Source organism: Anolis carolinensis, chromosome 4, assembly GCF_035594765.1.
Source record: "Anolis carolinensis isolate JA03-04 chromosome 4, rAnoCar3.1.pri, whole genome shotgun sequence".
Lineage (NCBI taxonomy): Eukaryota > Metazoa > Chordata > Lepidosauria > Squamata > Dactyloidae > Anolis > Anolis carolinensis.
In genome coordinates this window covers 228,644,461-228,667,697 of record NC_085844.1, presented here as the reverse complement: position 1 = coordinate 228,667,697, position 23,237 = coordinate 228,644,461, and the positions used below count along the sequence as shown (strand labels likewise).

Here is a 23,237-nt window from a genome sequence, read left to right as displayed (position 1 = left end):
CTCTCCAGTTTCCCCCCAATTGTAGAACAGGGATCAGGCCTCTACAGAAGATATCCAAACGCAAACAAATTTCTGTGGAAGAGTAAGGGTCTTCAGATAACCTGGACTTGAAGTATACAGGGCTTTATACTCCTCAACAGCACTTTTAACGTTTGCCTGGAAATGACAGATTAGTAGTTTTATCTGTTACATTCCTGCTTTAGTTCAGCAGACCCTCTAACTATTGATTACTATTTGTGGAGTTAGTTTCCAAAAGGTACCACATTTTTTAAAAAAAATGAGTTTCAGGTGGAAGAACATTGTAAACTGAGAGTGAAATATTACGTACAGATCAAAGCTATCAAAATCATAGAATCATAGAATGGTAGAATTGGAAGAGACCTCATGGGCCATCCTGTCCAACCCCCTACCAAGAAGCAGGAAATCGCATTCAAAGCACCCCCGACAGATGGCCATCCAGCCTCTGCTTAAAACCCTCCAAAGAAGGAGCCTCCACCACGGCCCGGGGGAGAGAGTTCCACTGCCGAACAGCCCTCACAGTGAGGAAGTTCTTCCTGATGTTCAGGAGGAATCTCCTTTCCTGTAGTTTGAAGCCATTGTTCCGTGTCCTAGTCTGCAGGGCAGCAGAAAACAAGCTTGCTCCCTCTTCCGTATGACTTCCCCTCACATATTTGTACATGGCTATCATGTCTCAAATCACTTCAGTACAGGGCTTTGAAAAATTCCTTTTATAGCAAAGGAATACATATCCTTAGCACAATTTTTTCCAATTACTGTAAAATTTGCTCTGATGGATTTGGTACTTTTTGAACTCCACATTTGTAGATGAAGAAAAGTAATAGAGAGGGATAAATTTGGAGCTGAGTTCAAATCCTTTTCCATAGGCTGAGTATATGGCCCAGGCCAAATCACAGTCTGAGTTCCCATCCATCAAATTGGAGATAAAAATGGCAAACCACTCTATGAATTTAAAAAAAAATGAAGATTAGCAGGTAAAGGACTTTGGGCATTAAAATGTAAAGAATAAATTAATCTTTTCCCCTGCCCACCACTGCATTACCTTCCAAACTGTATCCTTTTCTTCTGACAATTCTTATTTATTTATTTATTTAATTACAGTATTTATATTCCACCCTTCTCACCCCGAAGGGGACTCAGGGCGGATTACAATGAACACATATATGGCAAACATTCAATGCCAACAGACAAACAACATATATAGACAGACACAGAGGCATTTAACATTTTTTTCCAGCTTCACGATTCCGGCCACAGGGGGAGCTGTTGCTTCACTGTCCACTAGTGGCTGTACTTCCTCATTCCTTTCCTAGTGTTTTGCTGGCAGTTTTATGATGTTATAAATTAGTTAAATTAGCCTCCCGCATAAAGCGTACCTAAATTTCCCTACTTGACAGATGCAACTGTATTTTGGGGCTGCATAGGTCAACAGCAAGCCAGGCTATTTAATGGTCGGGAGCTTAACCCGATCCGGGCTTCGAACTCATGACCTCTCGGTCAGTAGTGATTTATTGCAGCTGGTTACAGATGATGAAGACCTTCAAGGGTCATTAAACTATGTGTGAGTAGATTAACCACTGATACCTTATATAGAGTTTGACCTTATACATACAGTTCCTATGTACCATTCCACTGAATAAGGGGTTGTCCATGCTTAGGTCTTAGGAAACAGGCATCATGGTGTTTATAACCAAATATAATGCTTTAGTTGAAGTTTGTCAAGAAAAAACAACTGCTGAGCAACATTTTTAAATGTAAGCTGTTATTTTTCTGCTGTGTGCTTTTGAATTATGATTATAACGCTGTCATGCTGTTACTGATTTCTCACAATCCAACAGGCCAGCATCTCATCAGCCAGTGTATTTCTCATTTCAGTAAACATAATTATAACTTCTGAGCTGAAGTGTCTGATAATGCTGCTGTTTTCCTCCCTTTTTGAAGCATGAAAAAGTGCACAGCATTGTATGTGGCAATAATATTAGTTAGGTTTCCTCCTTTACCCCATTTTTTGTGGGGAAAGTATCAATCATTTCCATGCATATTCAGGTAAGGAATGCTTCTTCAGCAATCAAACTAATAGTTTTGGCTTAATTACTCTTAGCGGATTTCATAGACTTTTGACATATTGCTGATTGAACTAAAGTAACAAAAACCCGCCAAATGCAACATTTTGTAGTTGACAAAAGCAAGAAAAATAAGATGGTAGGAAAGGAAGACAAATGAAACACCTTAAGTGAGCAAAGCACCCGGGTGTAACAAGCTTTTAGAAGTGTCATATTTTGGTGTTAAGATGATAAAAGCACAGAGCACCTTGAGATGAATTGTCTTCACCACTGCGGCATGGTGCATGACCTTGAATGGATGGCGGGAGAGAAGTCAAACATTAGGGCAGTGAATTCATGCATAGAGTACTGAGCCCAAACTGGTATTGGAGTGTTCCTTTTTTGCCTTTGGTTTCACCTCCATTTTTCTGGGATTTTGCATGGATCCTCAGTATCAAGATAGTGTGAACACAGTCATTGTTCACTCTAATAGAAGAATGCCCTATCATTCCAAATCCAAGGTATTCTAGGTTTTGTCATTTGGGGAGGCACTACAGCCCCCAAAAAATGGAGATGCTCTTCAGAAGTGAAACCAGAAGCAAAAAAAGAAACACCAGTTTGACCTGATTGCAATGCCATAAAGTACAAGCCCCATCCTTCCACAGAATGTTGTCATGGCACTTAAAGTAGAATCCATGTGCTATAAGGGTGTAGTGTGCAAGGGCTGGAAGTAACCTGTCAGTTACGGTTTTGTAGACTGAGAGAGAATCAGACACTTTTTCTCTCCTTTTTGGGTCATCATTGCACCACAAACAATTAACTTTAGCTGCACAGGTCTAACTAGGCCAGTTTGTTTCTTTAAAAAAATCTCATATTAGCAGACATGATGGACATGATTTAAGATCTGCCTTGAAAGTGCTTGTGACATCTTTTCTCATTTTGTAATACAAATATACATACAGAGCATTAGGCAGAATATGTGTTTGTTTTTGAAATGACTCTTCTGCCTTCTGTCCTATATTTACAGTTTCTACAATGATTATACCAGCAGTTCAAGGGAAGTTCAAGTCATTGTTAATGCTGTGTGTGGAATAGTCCTAAGGGCTTGCATGGAATTATGCACATCTTTTTTTCTCCAGCGGAGATAGTAGATGTTTTGTTATGGGTGGCAAAGATTCCAAATAGCATTTTGTAGTTATAACAATGAATTACAAGGCTTAATAATAAGAATAAGATGAATTCACCAGTTATATTATTCTAAGAACCTTTTGTTTTCTTTTAAGGGAAAAAGCAGTTTATAAATCATCATCATCATCATCTTGGACTGCACACTAATAGAACTTCTGGATTTTTGAGTGTGGTTACAACTTATTTTGCACATAAAGAAATACAAGAAATAGACATAGTTGTAGCCACTTTACCTGTACAGTAAAGTCTCACTTATCCAACAGAATGTTGGATAAGCGAAAATGTTGGATAATAAAGAGGGATTAAGGAAAAGCCTATTAAACATCAAATTAAGTTATGATTTTACAAATTAAGCACCAAAACATCATGTTTTACAACAAATTGACAGAAAAAGCAGTTCAATACATGGTAACGTTATGTAGCAATTACTATATTTATGAATTTAGCACCAAAACATCGCAATGTATTGAAAACACTAACTACAAAAACTTTAAATACTAAAAGGCAGACTGCGTTGGATAATACAGAACATTGGATAAGTGCAGGTTGGATAAGCGAGACTCTACTGTACCTGTAATGACAATTATTGTAACACTAATTCAATTGTAAACACATAATAGGTCAATATTCAGCGGTAGTAATGATTAAATGTGATAAGATTCATGATCAACCATAGTAAAACATACAAAATCAAATTACTATAGTTGTAAGTATATGTTCAGGATGTCTGATTCCTTTTCAGATTTTATCCTGATAACCGTAGGATACTTAGCTTGAACAGATTGCTAGGAAACACACACAAAAATCAATCAGGAACATCTTTACCTGTCTTGATGGAAACTATTCGATGAAGGGAAAGCTCTCCTGGAAACATCTGTTACTCTGAGTTCCTGGAATCCTGCCTGTGTATCTTCCAAGAGAGCAATATTGTTTAGAGCCAATACTTCTTGGCAATGGCCCAGAGAAGTATCTGATGCTGAATTACAGCTTAGGATTTGTGTTGCACTGGAGCAGGTGAATCGTGACGATGGAAAACACAATGGGAAGTGACTGGGAGAGTAATGTGAAAACACAAACACTGGGTGCATTTATACAAGAATTAATGCAGACTGACACCACTTTAACTGCCATGGTTTAGTATTATGGAATCATAAGAGTTGTAGTTTTACAAACTCTTTAGCTTTCTCTGCCAAAGAGTGCTGATGTCTCCCTAACTTACAATGCCAGTTCTACAGTGATCTTATTGATTAGCCCCAATTTGAGATGACAAACTGAATCAAACACAACAATAAAAACCAATTGTTCAATTAACCTGTTCTAGACAGGGCTAGACAAAGAATTTGGGCCAACTTTTTGGCAGGAAGATAAGCTAACAAACAGGAGTCAGAAGACACTGAAATTAATAGACCTTGATCTTAGCTCTGATGGTGATTGCCTTTAAAATCTTAAGTGTTTTGGGTATATTTAGGATTTCTCTCATATCAGCATGTCCATACAATCAAGTGATCAAGTGGGGATCTAATGGAAAGCGGAGTGAGGTAGAGCAAGAAAAGCATTCTTCTTGGTCATTGCCCCCATGTTATGGGACACTTTTCCTGTAAAATCTCTTTGCGTAGTATGTTACCAGAGTACAGGTTGCTATTCTATAATGTATAATAATATTTAATGCAATGTAATGTGTATACCTCATGTGAACTCCTGGCAAATACAGAATGTTTAGCATCGTAATCCTAGTACATTAGGGTCTGACTGAGAATGGAATTGGCCATTTATAGTGTATGAGCATCTTATTCTAATTAGATTTTTGTTCAAGTAAGTAGCTATGACTGGAATGTTATGCATCATGACCACTATCGTAGTTACATTTGGCAGAAAAGGTGGTAGTCATTTCACAAGTGCATAGGCCTCAACTGATATATTATGGGAGCTGTCAAAAGCCACAGTGTGCAGCATGAGATAGATAAAGCAGGTTAGAAAGGCACATGGGTACACTAGTAGATGTTCAGTTGTGCAAATTGGTTAACAACATTTTCCCACCTCTGTCTTAATGCATTTCAGCTTGACTATTCCCAAAAGTTCTCACGTTTTTGATACCTATAGTTAAAGGTTTTGGCAATTACATTAAAAATATTTATTTGCATTTACAGCTGTAGTAGCTTTCAGTGGTGTTGCTTAGGACAAATTACTGCAGCAGTAAAGCTTCCTCTCAAGTAATTTCATATGTATATATGAGAGTGAGAGAGGGAGAGGTAAGGGAGATGGTTTAATTGGGAGTGCGGTAAGAGAGATGTTTTAATTGGGAGTGTAAACCCATCTTGTTGAGAAAAAATGCCATCAATTCATTGATGCTCAGCCTTTTCAGTGACACTAACCATGTTTTGTTTTCTTTGCAGATTTTGGCTATTATTTCCATCATGTTCATCGTCCTCTCTACTATTGCCTTGTCACTGAACACACTTCCTGAACTCCAAGGCACAGATGAATTTGACCACCCCACAGATAATCCCCAACTCGCCCATGTGGAGGCAGTGTGCATCGCATGGTTTACAATGGAATACCTCTTGCGGTTTCTTTCCTCTCCGAAGAAGTGGAAGTTTTTCAAAGGTCCATTGAATGCTATTGACTTACTGGCCATCTTGCCCTACTATGTCACCATCTTCCTCACAGAGTCAAACAAAAGTGTACTTCAGTTCCAGAATGTGCGGAGGGTGGTTCAGATATTTCGTATCATGAGGATACTCCGAATTCTAAAGCTAGCCAGACACTCCACTGGTTTGCAATCCCTGGGATTTACATTGAGGAGAAGCTACAATGAGCTTGGATTACTTATTTTGTTTTTGGCCATGGGCATTATGATCTTTTCAAGCTTAGTCTTTTTTGCAGAAAAAGATGAGGAGGATACAAAATTCAAGAGCATCCCAGCATCCTTCTGGTGGGCGACAATAACTATGACAACTGTTGGTTATGGAGACATCTACCCTAAAACACTCTTAGGTAAGATTGTTGGTGGGTTGTGCTGTATTGCAGGGGTCTTGGTTATTGCCCTCCCTATTCCAATCATTGTAAATAACTTTTCTGAGTTCTACAAAGAACAGAAGAGGCAGGAAAAAGCCATCAAGCGAAGAGAAGCTCTTGAAAGAGCAAAAAGAAATGGAAGCATCGTATCCATGAATATGAAAGATGCTTTTGCCCGTAGTATAGAACTGATGGACATAGTTGTTGAGAAAAAGGGAGAAAATGCAGGGAAAAAAGATAAAGTTCAAGACAATAATTTATCCCCAAGCAAGTGGAAATGGGCCAAGAGATCACTCTCTGAAACTAGCTCTAACAAATCCTTAGAGACGAAGGAGCCAGGATCACCAGAAAAGGCAAGGTCTTCTTCCAGCCCTCAGCATCTGAATGTTCAACAATTAGAAGACATGTACAACAAAATGGCAAAAGCTCAGTCACAGCCCAACCTCAACATGAAGGAGTCAAGTCAACCCAACAAGCAAAAAGAAGAATTAGAGATGGAAGCCATGCCTGGCCCTATGGTCCCTTTGCTGACCACACGTGCAGATGGGATAATTGACATGAGGAGCATGTCAAGCATTGACAGCTACATAAGCTGCGCTACAGACTTTCCTGACTCTGGGAGATACTCTCATAGCCCATTAACAACACTGCCAACTAAAGGTGGGAAAAATCCACTTCAGGACCCATATAGGCCAGAGGGAAGTGGGACAAAATTCATGGAGATAAAACCCAATCTAGAAAGTGGCCACTGTTCTACCTTTTTCATAGAAAGCCCCAGAAGTTCCATAAAAGTTACCAATCCTCTCAAACTACGATCTTTGAAAGTTAACTTTATGGAAGAGGATGCCCTAAGATCAGCAGCTTCAAGTGTTCTGAGAATATATCCAGATTCACTCAAGAATAGGTCATCTACAGGTGCTGCGACAGACAGTTCAGGGCACTCTGATAGATCTTTAATGAGCCCAGAAACCTCTGTCTACACTACTGCAAGTGCTAGAACTCCCACAAAGTCACCTGAGAAGCAGGCAGCTGTAGTTTTTAACTTCCATGATGCTGGAATACACAAATATATTGATGCTGACACTGATGACGAAGGTCAATTGCTGTATGACTCAAGCCCTCCAAAAGCCAGGCCAGGGAACACAAGCCCCAAATACGGCATTTCACATGGTGGCTATTTCAGGCCAAGAGATAGTGTTTATAGAACAGAGAAGAACCACTTAGAGACTGCTGCTTTGCCCCCGTCTCCCAAGCGTGTAGGGCAAAATTGCCTTTATTCCATGGAAAGTATCACTGGAAGAACCCATGGTAGCCATGAAACTGTCAAATTAGAGAATCATATTTCACCTGAGGTTCACATATTACCAGGTGGAGGAGGACATGGTAACACACGTGATCAAAAAATTTGATGCGTGCCCCGGGACTTTTTTTGGTGACAGTTGAAAAGGAATGCCTTTACACTCAACACACAAAGAAGAGCTTCTGCATGGCATGAACTTTTGACTTGAAACAAGCCACCTCTTTTGTAACAGACAAGAGGATTCCCTCAAAATAGGTTTGGGGAACAGAATTCCTCTGGATTCATCGCGGATGGTTGCCCTGAACAGTTACAGTCATCAAGTATAACGAAAATCGTGCATCTTGATCATAATTTGATCTCCTTTCAGTTTCCTTTATTGAAATCCGTGTGACCAAATATTCCATTCACTCTCCTTTTTTGACAGACCTCTTTTATGGCATTGCCATAAAACTGATTTGCATTACCGTCTTAAAGGCCAAGGCAGTCACAGTCAAATACTGGAACAAATTGGTAGATTGAATACAACAATCAGAAATGCAACGCTTTTTGCTTAGGGGCAACTGTTCCCAACACCCCATCTATGCCTTTTTCTTTGATGGATACCAGGTCTGAAGGTAATAGGGTGGGCTTGGGTAAGCTTATGGCTACATTGCAAAATCAGTGAATTGAGAAATAAACTTTTTAAATTCTCTCTGTGTGCTTAATACTTTGAGATTCATTGAGAGCTCAAGTTTTATTTTTAAAATGTCAACAGGGTGAGTTGCACCATTTGTATCCTAAATCTAAAACATCCCTTCAAAATTCAGTCTAAAATGTTTGTGTTCTATTCTGCTAGAAAGGACACAGTTGAAATTAGAAAGACAGTTTTCAGACTTAAAGACAGTATGGTGTGTGAATGAAGCATTCTGATTTTTTTTATCCATGAGGTATTCTGGGGAATGGATGCACAATGTGTGTTGGAAGAGGGTATTCTTACTACCCAAAAAACAACAAATGGAAAGTGCAATAATTGGAAAGTCATGCTGGCTTTGTGAACAGCTCTACTGGTAAAGAGGCTAAAATAAACAGTACAAAAAGGCATTCAGCATCTGTGCCCTGAATTATTTGCACACTCTTTCCGAGTTTACAGCCAACCTGTTCACCAAGCTAGAGGAATCTTTCTAGCACATATTGCGTTCAAATAGTGTTGAATAAAAAGATATGCAAGTTTTAAATATAAAAATATGCAAAAAGAAGGAAAGACAGAAAAAATGTTCCTAAGCAATGAACCTGAGGCCTGGTCCTCCTCTCATTTGAAATGGTATACAGCAGAACAAACCGTATTGGAATATTGTAACTGTCAAAGTGGCATAAATGGGAAGAGAATCAAAGCTAAGACCTTAGAAAGCTTCAACCATTTCTCTTTATCCTGACCACTTTAAACAAAACCATAAACAGCAACACCAGCTTAGACTTATAACTTATACTGTTATATCAGATCTAGTTTCATTAAATTGTATTGTTATTAAAAGCACTTTATGTTGATTTTATAATTGCTTTGGACAAAGGTAGAGCAGAGAAGCAGACAGAATGTATATTTAACAAAATTTAGCACTTTAAAACAAGCACTATCTTGATTTGTGCCTCATCACATCTGTGATTTGTTACCTGCCTGGTAGCAAACTGCGTTATAACTGTGATGCTAACACTTGATAATGTGCCCATTGTTACTGTTATATATATATATTCATATATGTCATTGACAGTTTGACTTCTGTTTAGAGTATATTGCATTCTTATGTGAACTCACTGTCTATTGTGAGAGTTAGACTGTATAAGCAGATGCCTAAAGTCACTGCCATCCAAAAAGGAGGAAATCATATGAAATAGACATGAACTGACGCTCAGAATAACCTAGCTAAAGATAAAGTAGTTTGTTTCTTGTTCTGGCCTGCAGTAAAGGTTTTGATCCATGTCTTTTGGCTGAAACCTATAAAGGTAACTCAGTAAATCGTTTTTTTAAAATACATGTATCACTAGCAGCATGTATCCTGTTAGTGTACATACAAACTAAGATCAGCTTAATGTGGGCCTTTTTTTGTCATTACAGAGGTTGGGATTCATTTCCACAATGTGCAATAATCAATTCTCCCAACTCAGAGTTTCCTTGTGCTGGCACCCCTGAATGGTCATTCCATGGCTAATGGAGGCTCAAGGAATGAGTGAAGTATCCACTCCAGTGATGACTTTAGTAAAGACACAAACCACTGACCTCATTCACAGAGAACTTCATGAAAGATGTTATCAATCTGTCTCTAACTATGTCCCACAGCAAGATGCTTCTCCCATCGCCCATACTCTCCACTAACTATGAAATGGCCATTCAGGGGGCTGAGGAATAGGGACCCATAGTGGAGGTCCACCTGTGGAACTCCTATACTTTGCTGGGCAATGTAGTATCTTGGCTAGTTGGTGTTTACAAGATTTTCAGATTCTGTTTTAGGACCTAAATCCTATTATGTGCCCCAACTAGGGTTGACTCACTCAAACAATGTGCCCATTCAATGAGCCTATTCTAGTTGGGGCAACTAACAGTTGGGTTAGATTAAGAAATTGACAACAGGGATGTTTGACTTTTTGTCTGATATGTGAAGTCAGCTCTTTTAAATATGGAGGTCATTAAATGAAGTGTACAACATGCCTTGGCATAGAATTCTGAAATAGGACTACAAAACCTACTGCATTGCTAAAAGTAACTTACCATCTTCTGGAGATCACCATTTTGTCCACTGGTTACCTTTCTGGTGTCAAAATACCCGTTTGGTTGTTTCCAGTTGTCATTCTTGTCAGTTCACACTGTACTTTACTGTGCTGTACTTCCATCTCTAATGCATGCAGCATGAATGGACAAAGAGCAATAAGCAACATTGGTCATAGAAATTGTTATGGGTTGTGATGATCACTTTATTAAGCTAGTCCTTTCCACAAAATTAAACTGAGATACAGAGATTTTGCACATTTGCTCATTTGATTTGGTACTATTGGGATGTCTCTTCAGAACCTGGCACCATCATTACCGTATCCATTCACAGCAGTATGAACATAGAGTCCATCATTTCCAGATGTGAATAAGACCAAATTGTCAGCAGTTTAGTCCAGTTTAGTTCAATATCATGCTAGGAGTTACACAATGTAACAAAAATAAACTTGTGTTTAAAGAGGTATTGACAAAATATTGAATTTCAGAACACCCAATTTTTGAAATGCATTCATTATTTTAAAATTATGTCCAGGGAAAGTTTCACAGTAATTAATAGAACTGTACTTTGAGGAGCTGGAGTTACCTTGTAACCATCAAATAATTATTAGGAAATTAACTTTAAGCTCAGCAGTAAAATACATGCTTCACATGCTTCACATGCAAATAGTTTAGATGACTTCAGTTCCTGGAACCTCTATAGAAAGGGAAAACCATGAAATCTTGAGAACTACTGCCAGTTAGTGTCAAGAATAGTGGTTCAAATAGATCACTGATCTGACTCATTTTGGCAGACTTCCTATGTTCCTGTATTGCACAGATTTTGGTCTGAAATCCAGAAGTCCCAGTGAGTAGATCCATTGAATGAAAGGGATCTGTTGATCAATAGGGCTACATTGGTTTAAGAACTGGATTCCCCTTTTAAACATACTTACTATGAGGTTCCATTGAACATAGAGGATTTAATTGAGGACAAATGTGCCCAGGACTGTGCTCTAGATGTTCCTGTATGAAAGTGGTTCTCAATCTATGGGTCCCCAGATGTTTTGCCCTTCAACTCCCAGAAATCCTTTTTTTAAAATGTGATTTTATTGTAAACCCAGGTAGAATAATATCAAAATCCATCACCATTTCAATATACATATTAAATGATATATTCTTAGTAACATTATCCTTGCTAATTCCACCTTTATCTTCCACCTGTGTATAATGGTTTTTCACCCCTCCCCTCTCCCCCCTCCCTCTGGGAACAGTACTTTCTTTCATTCAGATATTATTTTAATTAATCAATCGTAAAAAGAGAACTCCCAGAAATCCTAACAGCTGGTAAACTGGTTGGGATTTTTGGGAGTTGTAGGACAAAACACCTGGGGACCCACAGGTTGAGAACCACTGCTGTATGAGGACTGTAAACCATTTGCACCAGCAACATTGTCATGTAATTTAAGTGATTTAAATTATCTCAGCTTTAGGATTGACAAAGAGGCAAATGGAGTCCAGAAAAGTACTATTTCTGTGAATAAGGAAGGAAAAGCAAGTGAAATTTGGTCATCTGCAGGTCAAACCCCTAAATTGTTTGTGTTACAGGTCTGTCATGTCCATTGTCAGCACAAATGTTTTTTAAAAAGAATTCAGGGAAAAACTACTTTTTGATAAAATTAAAAATAGTCAATAATAGTGACTTTGATGTTGCATATTTTAAAGCTGATTCTTTTGTGTAATTTTTTTCAGAGGAACTGTGTTTTTCATATCAGGAAAGGAAATGTTCTTAATATAGCCATACAGAGAAATTATTTAGCACCTCAAATGATACATTTGGTTCACAACTGACAGTCAAATGCATTGTGACATTTTTTAAAAAACCTGGAAAATCAACTGGTGCAACTCTCCTTGTAACCAAAGTCCCCCCACCCTGTCATTTTTCCCCCTTTGTGCAGGCTAATGTGACACAAGTCTCAAACACACCTAATCAAACCTTTTCAAGTAGCCTTATTTGAGGTTACGTTTGACAGCTGGGTTCAAAAGTGTCACGAAAGATCTACCTTTTGAATGTGAATCGCCAAAGTCCTATAGATTTCTTATAGAAAGGGAAAAATTAATGCTGAGCATACAGTATGCTCCAAAGTATTTCTTTCATCCTGTTTGTGAACATGTCATTCTAGCTCACTTTTGGTACCTAATTAAAAATGAAGTCTGGATTGTCCCAGAGAAGACCACTGATATGAATGAGAACTGCACAAAATCACGGTAACACACTTGTAACTTCCATTCATTTCAGTGCAAGTGACACTGATGAACTTCCCAGTGGTTTGTGTCTCCTAGGATGAATTTAAATGATGTGGTACCTGAGAGTTAAATTGTACATACAAATTAAGCATAACTCTGTCATCACTGGGAAATCTATGCTGAACCGAAAAACTTGTGCAATGAAAGTAAAGACGAAGAATTATATGAGGTTGGCTGCATTCATCACAAAATTAAAAAAATGATGCCTCTCTATAATTTGCTTGCTTGTTAGATGCAAAACCATCCACATTGCTGGGGTTACTTAAGTTGGCTGAACATTGTGCGGAGAATGTAAACTGAAGTACCCAAACAAACTCAGACCTCAAACACGTTAGATTCCTCACATGGTGTATTTCTTGCTGGACTGGACTGTTTCAGACTATTCATGAGGGAACGGAGGATTTAAACAATCTCTGGGGAGATCTCGGGCTCAAATTCCCTCTTAGCCATAAAACTAAATTGGAGATCTTGGGCCAGACACCCACTATGAGAGTCAGCATGATGCGATTATTAGACTGCTGGACTAGGTTTTGGGAGGTGCAAGTACAAGTCCCACTGAGTCATGAAGTTCACTGGGTGAACTTGAACTAATCCGATTTTCCATCCTGACCTTCCTAACAATTTGTTTTGTGGGTAAAGTGGTGGTCATAAACAGAGCTATGTACAATACCTAATGCTTAGTGATGGAAAAGCAGAATATGTAAAAAAATAAAGAGTATCTCCCAACTTAACCCAAATGGAGGAGAACAAAAGCCCAATGAAAGAAACAATGGCTAAAATCTAGTGAATATAGTTCTGACATAGCTCTTTCCTTGACATGTAAGTTTAGTAGGAATAATAAACCTGCTTAGAAGCTATGAAAAACTCCAGTATTGTTTGAAATTGAAATTGTTTTTAATAGATCCTCAGTAATAGGACCTCTACTTCTATCAAAGGCCCACCTGGGCTTACCTAGTAGCAGTACTTTTTTCGTGTCAGGAGCGACTTGAGAAACTGCAAGTCGCTTCTAGAGTGATAGAATTGGCTGTCTGCAAGGACGTTGCCCAGGGGACGCCCAGATGTTTTGATGTTTTTTACCATCCTTGTGGGACGCTTCTCTCATGTCCCCAGATGGAGCTGGAGCTGATAGAGGGAGCTCATCCACGCTGTCCCCGGGTGGGATTCGAACCTGGAAGCTTGCAGATCAGCAGCCCAACCTTCAAGTCACAAGGCTTTAACCCACTACTCCACCGGGGGCTCCAGCAGCATTACTGGGTGACCCACAGTACTTGGTGGTTGCACCTAGACTCCATTTTTATTTTCCACGTTGCCTCTGAAATCACGTTGCTTTGGGGTATTGTGGGACATTAAGATGGCTATCCAGATTGGGCTGAAGTTTTAATTTCTCACAGTGCCCTCAACTCACAAAACCTTGGTTGCACTACTGGAAATTAAAAAGATTGGTAGATAGACACAAGTGGTTAGCATTTCTGGGAACTCTGTGATGTGAAAAGTTATAAATAAGACATTCTCATGAAAGTTCTGGAAGTGACACAGTCCAGCAACAGATATGCCTGGTGAAGTCCTTTTTCATCTCTTCAAACTGCAAGGATGAGTGAAGGAAAGAGGGAAATCCTGCAAACAAAAGCAAGATAAAATGAATGACTTCATCTTATAGATGGACTATTAACTGTGAGGAGGATCTTACCAGGTGAGACACACTTAACATTTCCTCAATTGTATTATTGGGTTTTTTTTTTAAATCCAGAAAATTTAAGTGGGTGGGAGGGAAAGTTCAGAATAATCTGTTAACATTTTAATCATTAGTACCATTGGTTCTGCACCTTACCATCAAGCAAGCTAGCAAACAGGCTGCAATTTCTACAGTGATAGAATCTCGTACCTCTCATGGTATGTCTAGGGTTTGGCTTGCATTTGGCAAAATCAATGTCACGATGTTAATGAATGGGCTGAAAGAAAGAATACAGACTTTTGCACTTAGCTGGGAGGCATAGTTTCTCTCAGCTTCAAGCTTTTTTCTTTCTTCTTTTTTTAGTAAGGAAAAGTAACTGTATTTGTGATTGTGGTAGATTTCTCAGTGCCTTTTCTTAAAAAAAAAGTCACCGAAGCACACTTCAAGAAAATGAAGAGTATTATATGGTGTCCTGTGAATATATTCTTTTTATGAAAGGCTCAAGAATTAATTATTGCAAAAGAAGAAGATGGTGACCCACAGAATATGTATTTCCTCTCTGAACAGACTATGAGGCAAAAAGCTGAAGGATTTTTTTCTTTAATTTTTCCTATGGATCTCACTTTGCGTTTAATTCCATGTGACATGTTTCCTTAGCAACTGTGGCTAACCTAAACTGTAGCCTTTCCTTTCTTTTGCAGATAAGGTACAACATTTCTGAGCAAAACAGTATTCTCTTCTGTAAAAAAATGTAATGTATCGATACTCTTTGTACCTGTTATATATTTATGTCTTGACAATGATGAATGGTACAAACATATGATTCATATAACAGGGGTAGTTCAGACTCATGTGGAAGTCACTAAAGCCACATTCTCTCGACTGATACACTCCACATGACATTTGGTAGATGCGAACAATCTTCTGAAACTCCCACGCCATGCCATTAATGCAGTCAGCAAGGAAAGCAACAATAACAGTCGGTGATGTCGCTGCTACACCGCATGTGGCTGAGGATGGACCCACCCAACCTGTTCATAGTATTGGTTATCATAGGTTGGGCTCATTGTATATCAGCTTTCCTTCAGACTGAAGGTGCGCTTATTTCCAATGCTGCATTTCTTTCCATGGCTGACTTCCAGTGCTGCTAATGTATTTGGATAGGAAAGTAAGTGGAATCCAGCCATCAGTATTTCAGAAAGAAACTGAGTAAGGGCAGCTTTTTCATTGTAGACCTGCAGTGATGAGGGAAAGCTGTTGCTATTGAATACTCCTTCCTCTGCCTCATACCAATGCAACCCAGCAACCTCTGTTAGTTAGCGATCCAATTCTCTGTGCCCTTTTCCCAAGAGCCCTTCAGTGGGGAAGCTGGCTAATTGAGATTGCATATATGACTGCCAGAATTACTCTCACTGTGCTCCTACATGAGGAAGCCCTATACAACCCATGCTGCTTGAATGTAGGGAGGCAACCTCCATGCAATGTCCACAATGGACATGTCCATCAAACCCCCTATTATATGATTCCTGGATTTATCCCACCCACCCCATAAAAACCTGCCTGTAGCAATCCATGCTCAATGCGACAAATGCAACGAGCTTTCAATTTCCCTCTTTTCCTTAGTCAATTCTTCCTGTGTTATCAGTTAGCATGCTCGTAGATGGTAACCAAAACAAAGCAAAAGTAGTCATGTAGGTTGCTTTATAAACAACCTGTCAGGGAGAATATGGCTTTAATAAAGTTCTGGTTGAAAGTACAGGCGTTTGCTGTACCTCCGGTTTGCCATTGTGTTGGCTCTGTAAGTATCAATGTAGGAGAAAGTCACGTGACTTTCATGCATTTCCAGAGTAGTCTATTTTTCTGTTCAGATGAAAAGAAACAAAATTATGTAAAAAAAATAGCTGTATTTTTAGCAAATTTATAATAGGGCAATTAAGTCAAAATTCTTTTGTATTACGGAATAATATATCAGTCTTTACTGTCAACCACTTCCATAGCTCAACTTCTGACTTCAATGTGTGTGAGAGAATGCGTGTGTGTGTGTGTGTGTGTGTGTGTGTATACGCATGTGAGCATACCTATGTGTGCATGTATGAGTGTGTTCTGATGAAATGTTGCAATATTCCAAATTGATTTGTGTTCACAAATGGTCTCAAAGTCTAGCGTTGTTATGTTTTTCTATTCTCCTTATTTGTCGGATGTTTTATAATTGCAAATGAAAGTTAATGTGTTTTCATCCTCCGGAAAATTCAGGAGGAATCAGAATGGCTCAGACTCTGAAATTAAGTGGAACATAGACATGTAATCCATTAACTTCATCCTTTGACCTCTGTGAGGTTCTTCCAGATGTACATCAATTGTAATACGATTAAAACCTTTCGGGATGCACAGATAACATAAGAGGCTTGATCCTTTGGGAAGGTTAAAAGCCTGTCAAAAAAGTATCATCCACCCATGTTTCATATGCAAAAAAAAAAAACAGAATGCCAAGAATCCAGATATTTGGGAGGCCCTGCCTTTTGAGACTGAGAGTAGGAGCTGGAGCTGGAACTGGTTAGAGGGAAGAGCGCTTAGCATCCCTTTAGAAGCCCATTATTTAGCAGACAGTGGGAAATTATGTCACAGTCCTCACAGAGACAACTTAGGCAAAGGTGTATGAGGTGTGACAATATCACAGCAATCTACATATCCATGCCAGATTCAAGGCTAAAACATCCAGAATCACCTCCCAGCATGGGACATAGTAATTTTTAAGACAAATGTTTCCAAACTCTGGACGCATTCATAGTGTTGCACTCTTAAGGATGAGCCAAAATGTTCATCTCTTCATTTCCCTTTTTATAATCTGCTCCATGCCATGTATTTTTAACAAGCCCTTAGAAATTCATGGTACTCTTTGCTTAATTGGGTTTACATAAACAAATTTCAGGGCACACTGTTTGTACTTTCTTTTGTGTAACGAATTAGTCCACCTTCACTAGTGGAGGCCCGCATCAGCATCCAAGTTATTTCCTTTATCACCTTACATTACCTCTAAAATGACACTTAGAATCATAGAGGCAAGAGAAGGCAAGAGGGAAAGACATCTATATTAAAAGAAAAAATGGTGGCCTCCAATGGACCACTTTGGACACTTTGAATCCATTTGTTTCAAGTACAATGTGCGCACAAGCTCCTCTGCCAATAGTTGAGCTAAGCTTCCACCTGAGGTCACAAAATGTAAGAATTTCTTCCTAACCAGAGAGATCTTTGCTGAAAATGCCACCTGAAAAATTGAGGCAACTTTTAATTCTCAGAGGCATGACCAGCCTGCTAAATTCAAGAATGATTCCTCATGCAGCTTCTTGGTGTCTGGATGACAACCTTTAGCAGCGGCCCAACACAGAAAATTGAGCAAGTTAAGCTTTCTCCATCATTTCACCTCCATGCCAAAGAAGGAAGGAAGGAAAGAAGGAAAGGAAAGAGCTTATATAGTACAGCCCCTTTATCCATTGATTCAACAGCCATGTTCTCACTCATGGGCCAAAAAATATCTTCCCTCCCCGTAAAAATCTTTGTGGACTTCTGTAGGTCCTCCGGTGTGATTCTATACTATGCTTCCAGCCCAAGTATAGTCAAATTATAGAATTTGCTATTATCTATGCTTTCAGGTGTCTTTTTGGGGGTGGTGTCTTGGAGTGTATCCCCCATGGACACAGGTATTATAATGAAGCTGTGAAAATTACAACTATGGCATTGAGTAAAGGCAAAGGTAAAGCTTCAGGACAAGGGGGAAATGAAATCTTATAAGAACAAATAAGAAGCCCACCCCCATGAAATTTGCCTCCAGTCCCCAAAAAATTTAGTATTGTAATAATATTCAAAGACAGTGCTGTGTTAGTTCCTAACAGTGTGCAAAGGGTCTCATCAATGAAAGCATAGGCTACATACTTCTCTGAGTCTCAAAGGTGCTACAAGATCCTTTTGCATTCTAGTACTGCAGTAACTTAAAACTTTATTCCATCATTAAGAAACACAGTTTATGCAGCCAAAGCAAAGGGCCAGGCAAAGTTACCAAGGGAATATGAACACAACAAATATAATGGCTCTGGACTTTCAATGTCTCTACAATGCTGGAAATTTGGGAAGGGAAGGAGAAAAATGCATGGGGCCCATAATCCTTATTTGGAGGAGTTAATCTTATTTTAATCCTGGTGATGGGACAGCATCTTTCCCTGCCTGAGAGGAGTAGGCTAGCTTAGGGCAGTGCTTTTCAATTTATCTGATGTTGCACACCAGCTTTCCTCCCAAGGTGCCAGGGATTAGTAATGTGTTTATTCCATATTATTGGCACTGTTTTTTGGAAACCAGCCACAAACTGGGAGCTGATAGTTCATGAACTGGCATCACATTTTGAGTAAGATTGACTTAAAGGATACAAGACCAAATTCTGTCCCTTCAATGAAAGGAAATGACAATGGAGGTGCAAGTTTCCAACAAATACTGTTCCACATTTATAGCCTGAGGAGACTGCCTCATTCTGCTTCATTACGACCAAGCATAAACTATATGGCCACATGATAAAATGTTTCAGACTACTATTTTTCCAACTTCTAAAATGGACATATTGTCTGTAAACTGAATTTATTGTCAAACTAGTTACTACCTCAACTTTTTTGAGGTTGTGAGAATATTATGAGAATATTTTTTGAACTTCATCCTAACCTAAAAACTTCACTTAATGACTGCTCCACTGTTAGTGGTGACCACTCTAGGACCAGTTCTCCGTTCAACAACAAATATATTGTCATTGGCTAGCCATTCTTGTTTTAAAAGTTGGTTTGGGTGCTTGGTAACATATGTCCTGATTTTTATCTGTAAAATGTTACCGTGTATGGTGCACAAGACAGCCTTAAGATATGACCAAGGGAAACAAAAGACACAGGTCACAAATGTGGGCAGACCAAAACAAGTGCTAATTGATACTATGGGAGAATACCAGATCTACAGAGTAAACCACAAAAATTAATGGGGTTATTTATTGAATAATTAATCAGTTAAATCTACTGTCATATTTCATCTGTCTTTCACAGATATTGATTGTTTATCCCCCTCCCCATCTATAGTTCAGTAAAAAGATAATTAAAATATTGGCTAGATAGTGTGTCAAATACTTAAATATACTTAGTTAAGAAATGGCAAAATCAAGTTTTTCTGGCCATGGAAGAGTGACTGTGGAAACAAACAGCTGACTATAGTGTCAAAATTGTGACTAAGTAGCTATCATTACTATAGAACTAGTTGATACAGAGCTGTGGCCATTTAAAAAAACATAGATAACCAAGTTAGTTGGAATTGCCTCAGTTATTAAAAAGAGCCCATTTTAACAATTGTATTTGAGAACTTCAAGAAACAGACTTTCGATAAGAGACAACCTTTGATGCAGTCTACAGAGAAAGTTTCATCACTTAATGACCTCACTGCTAAAGGATGCTATTCATGTCTGAACTAGACGCCACACGTCAGGCTTCCATGATGCTTTACATGCCAGTCAGTGTTCAACTATACACTCTGGATTTTCTAAACAGTTGCACAAATTACATTTTTGGATGATAACTCCGAGAATGCTCACCAATCAATATGGCCATATTACTTTTCCAAGCTCTGGATAGACATGCACATGTAAGAAGATATTCTCGTGACCTCTTTAGGCCTTCCCAATCAAAAACTGAGCATTATTCACACTTCCAATTCTGCCTCACATCATGGATCACTGAACAGTATTTCAGCTCTTTGTCTGCTTCTTTTCCTTGCCATGATTGCTTCTTCTTCTGGAATAGCTGTTGCAATGTGATGTCCTCAGCTGCTGAGGAGTCTTTCTTAAATCATTCTTGCCAAGGAACTTGTTACAGAGCTGTTCCTATTTATTTTTGTATGTAGATGGAGTTGCACTTATGTTCCTTTGGCTTGTCAACTGAGACACTCTCTGTGTTGCTGTGAACCTTTAAGCCATGATATTGTTTGTAGCTAGAATCTTAATGACTAGCTCTAGCTACATAGCTTTTGGAGCAAGTACCCCCAACCCAGACTCAATAACCAATATGATAGAATCATGTTCTCGTGTGCCCTCAAGTGGTTTCTGACTTATGGCAATCTAAAGTGATCTCATCATTGGGTTTTCTTGGCAAGATTTGTTCAGAAAGTATTTGCCATTTCCTTCCTCTGAGGTTTAGAAAATGTAACTTGCCTGAGGTCACAACATGGGTTTCCATGACTAAACAGAGATTCAAACACTTCTCTCCAAGGTCATCGTTCAGTGCTCAACCACTAAATCATGCTAGTTTTCAGAAAGGATCAGGCTTGCTAGAAAATACATTCTTCAACAGGTAACAAATATCTAAGCAAAATACTAGTAATGCTGGTCTGTGTCAAGCTACCCCACTTTTTTGAGGAAAAACTTCCCTTTACTTCCAAGGGAATCTCTTCCCAAAAGTAAATTTAAGTGCTGGTGAGGAATGTCCTACCACTACCACCACCACCCAAAAAAAATAAAGGTTCCAAGATTAATCAGGGATCCTACACTTGCAACTGAAGATTTAAGAACCATGTGAGTCACATCTATTAAGGTCCTCAGTGTAGACCACAGATGAGAAATGCATGGTCCTTCTGATGTTGCAGGACTGCATCAAGTTTTAATACAGGCTAAATTGACTAAGGGGATTGGTTGTGGTAATTACAGAAGTTGTAGTTCTACAACATCAGAAAGGCCACACATTCCCTACCCCTGGTGTGGAGCTTACCTGGGTGTGCCATATTGGATGCTCCTAAAGCACTGTCCCACAGAAAAGATTACAATGCCAAGGTGAGAATAAATCAGTGTGTTTCTCTACTATGTGAAGTGGCTAGAACTCCTTTGATTCAAGATGCAGGAGCTATCCACAGTCTATGCATGCAGAACCTTCCTATCTTTTGAATATCTGTGCTCCAGGCACACATGCATGCATCATAGAAGAGAATGACTAAAGAGCAACACAAGCTTATGTAACCATTCACAACAGCTACATTCCATGCCCTATTATTTAGTTGTCGACCACATGATGGTGCATAGTTACTCATCAGCTCTCAAAGGGAAAAATCAGTGAGAACGCTTGTATCTATACCAGAGCCCTGGAGATAGAGGTCCCTATCTCTTATGACATACTGTTTATGCTATCAGTAGCACAGTACACCTCAGTAGACTTCTTCAGTTTTCCAACCATGTTCGATCAGCAACAGCAAGCAATGACACAAGTCAAATGGCCTTTGATGTTCTGTAAGTCTTCACTCTGTTGTACAGAATGCGGACATGGATGCAATGAACATCATCAAGCTATGGTTTGTTCAAAGAAACGACAGTTTAAAATCAGTGGGCTTAAAACATATACCAAGACAGGAAACTGTGCCATGAATATATTAAAGCAAATTAAAACAGAAAAAAGGAGGAAACAAATCCAGATTTGGATATTTACATTGTAAATGATATACCACAACAAACTGCAGAAAGCATTGAATCGAACCCAGAAGCTGAATGTGTGCAACAGGCAGATGATGCACAACAGCTACAGGTCTGCTAGTTTGTGCACAGATTCTTTTCATTCATAGCCCATATTTTCACGTCTCAGTGCATCAAATGCCGTTTACCCGTTTGAGCATTAACAATTCCCACATGTCTGGGAGGAACTAGGATTTCATTAGCCATATACTAGTGCACTTAGAGTCTTACTTTTTTAATATTTATTTTTGGTAACTTTAAACCTTACTTGATGAAGTTTATGGACCTCTCCAATTGTTTATGTAAAAAAACTTTTAACAAGTGTCTTTATATGCATGTAGTGGTATGAAACTGTGATCATTGTGTGACATTCAAAAATTGTACTGTCTTGTAAAATATGTCCAAATGTCTACGGATTTTAAAGCAATGGACCCTTCCTCGAGATTACAAAAATAAATAAAAAGGTATGGTTAAAACTGAGCATGAGATTCATTTTACGCTTAGCTTGTGATTTATTTCAATTTAGGTTTAATTACTTCTGTAGTAACTTGTCCTGTCTTTATGATGACATATCTTATAAAAAGATAGCTCCTTGTTCCAAAATTTGATGTTTGCAAGTACAGTGGAGTCTCACTTATCCAACATAAACGGGCCGGCAGAATGTTGGATAAGCAAATATGTTGGATAATAAGGAGGGATTAAAGAAAAGCCTATTAAACATCAAATTAGGTTATGATTTTACAAATTAAGCACCAAAACATCATGTTATACAAACAAACTTGACAGAAAAAGTAGTTCAATACGTAGTAATGCTATGTAGTAATTACTGTATTTACGAATTTAGCACCAAAATATCATGATGTATTGAAAACATTGACTACAAAAATGTGTTGGATAATCCAGAAAGTTGGATAAGTGAGTGTTGGATAAGTGAGACTCTACTGTACAATTTAAGAAACAGGAAAACATGTTGGGACAGAAAATAATAAATAATGCCATAACACAACTCTTCCTAGTTGTTTAGCTCTCTGCCCAAATAAGTTAATAGTTGCCACTCATTTCCCCGTTGTCAGAATATAAGCATAGTGTCATTGTGAACAGAAATCTCTAAACATAGATAAACCTGGATGGTTTTTGCAGATAAAGTCCTCTATACTATTAAAATTCATTTAACCAAAAAAGCAGAACATAATGCCATTGAAAGTCTATCCCAGTGAGTTTCTGAAAATCTGATGGTATAAGAGCATTTTTGCTTGCGGATGGAAGGAGTTGGCCTAGCTTCAATGGAAGGCATTTCCAGCCTGGGTGCAACCACTAAAAAGGCCCTCTCCCTTGTTTCTACCAAACAAGCCAAGGAGAAGAAAAGGGTCTGTCTTGAAGTTCATATTATTCACTGGGGTTTTCGAAAGAATCACTGTATATTCCCCATTGCACAATGGGACATTAATCTGGCACATTGGTAAATAAAC

At 38.7% G+C, this 23,237-nt stretch overlaps 1 protein-coding gene across 2 annotated transcripts in view; it reads left to right on the top strand.

The window, feature by feature from the left end:
* kcnb1 (potassium voltage-gated channel subfamily B member 1) overlaps nt 1–22,248 on the top strand; it is a 226,329-nt gene extending 204,081 nt beyond the window's left edge. For both annotated transcript variants that reach the window (XM_062978924.1, XM_062978925.1), the window contains exon 3: nt 5,642–22,248. In XM_062978924.1, the coding sequence (XP_062834994.1) occupies nt 5,642–7,672 (2,031 nt within the window). In that variant the 3' untranslated portion in view covers nt 7,673–22,248. The remainder of the gene's footprint in view (nt 1–5,641) is intronic.
* Nucleotides 22,249–23,237: the final 989 nt, after the last annotated feature.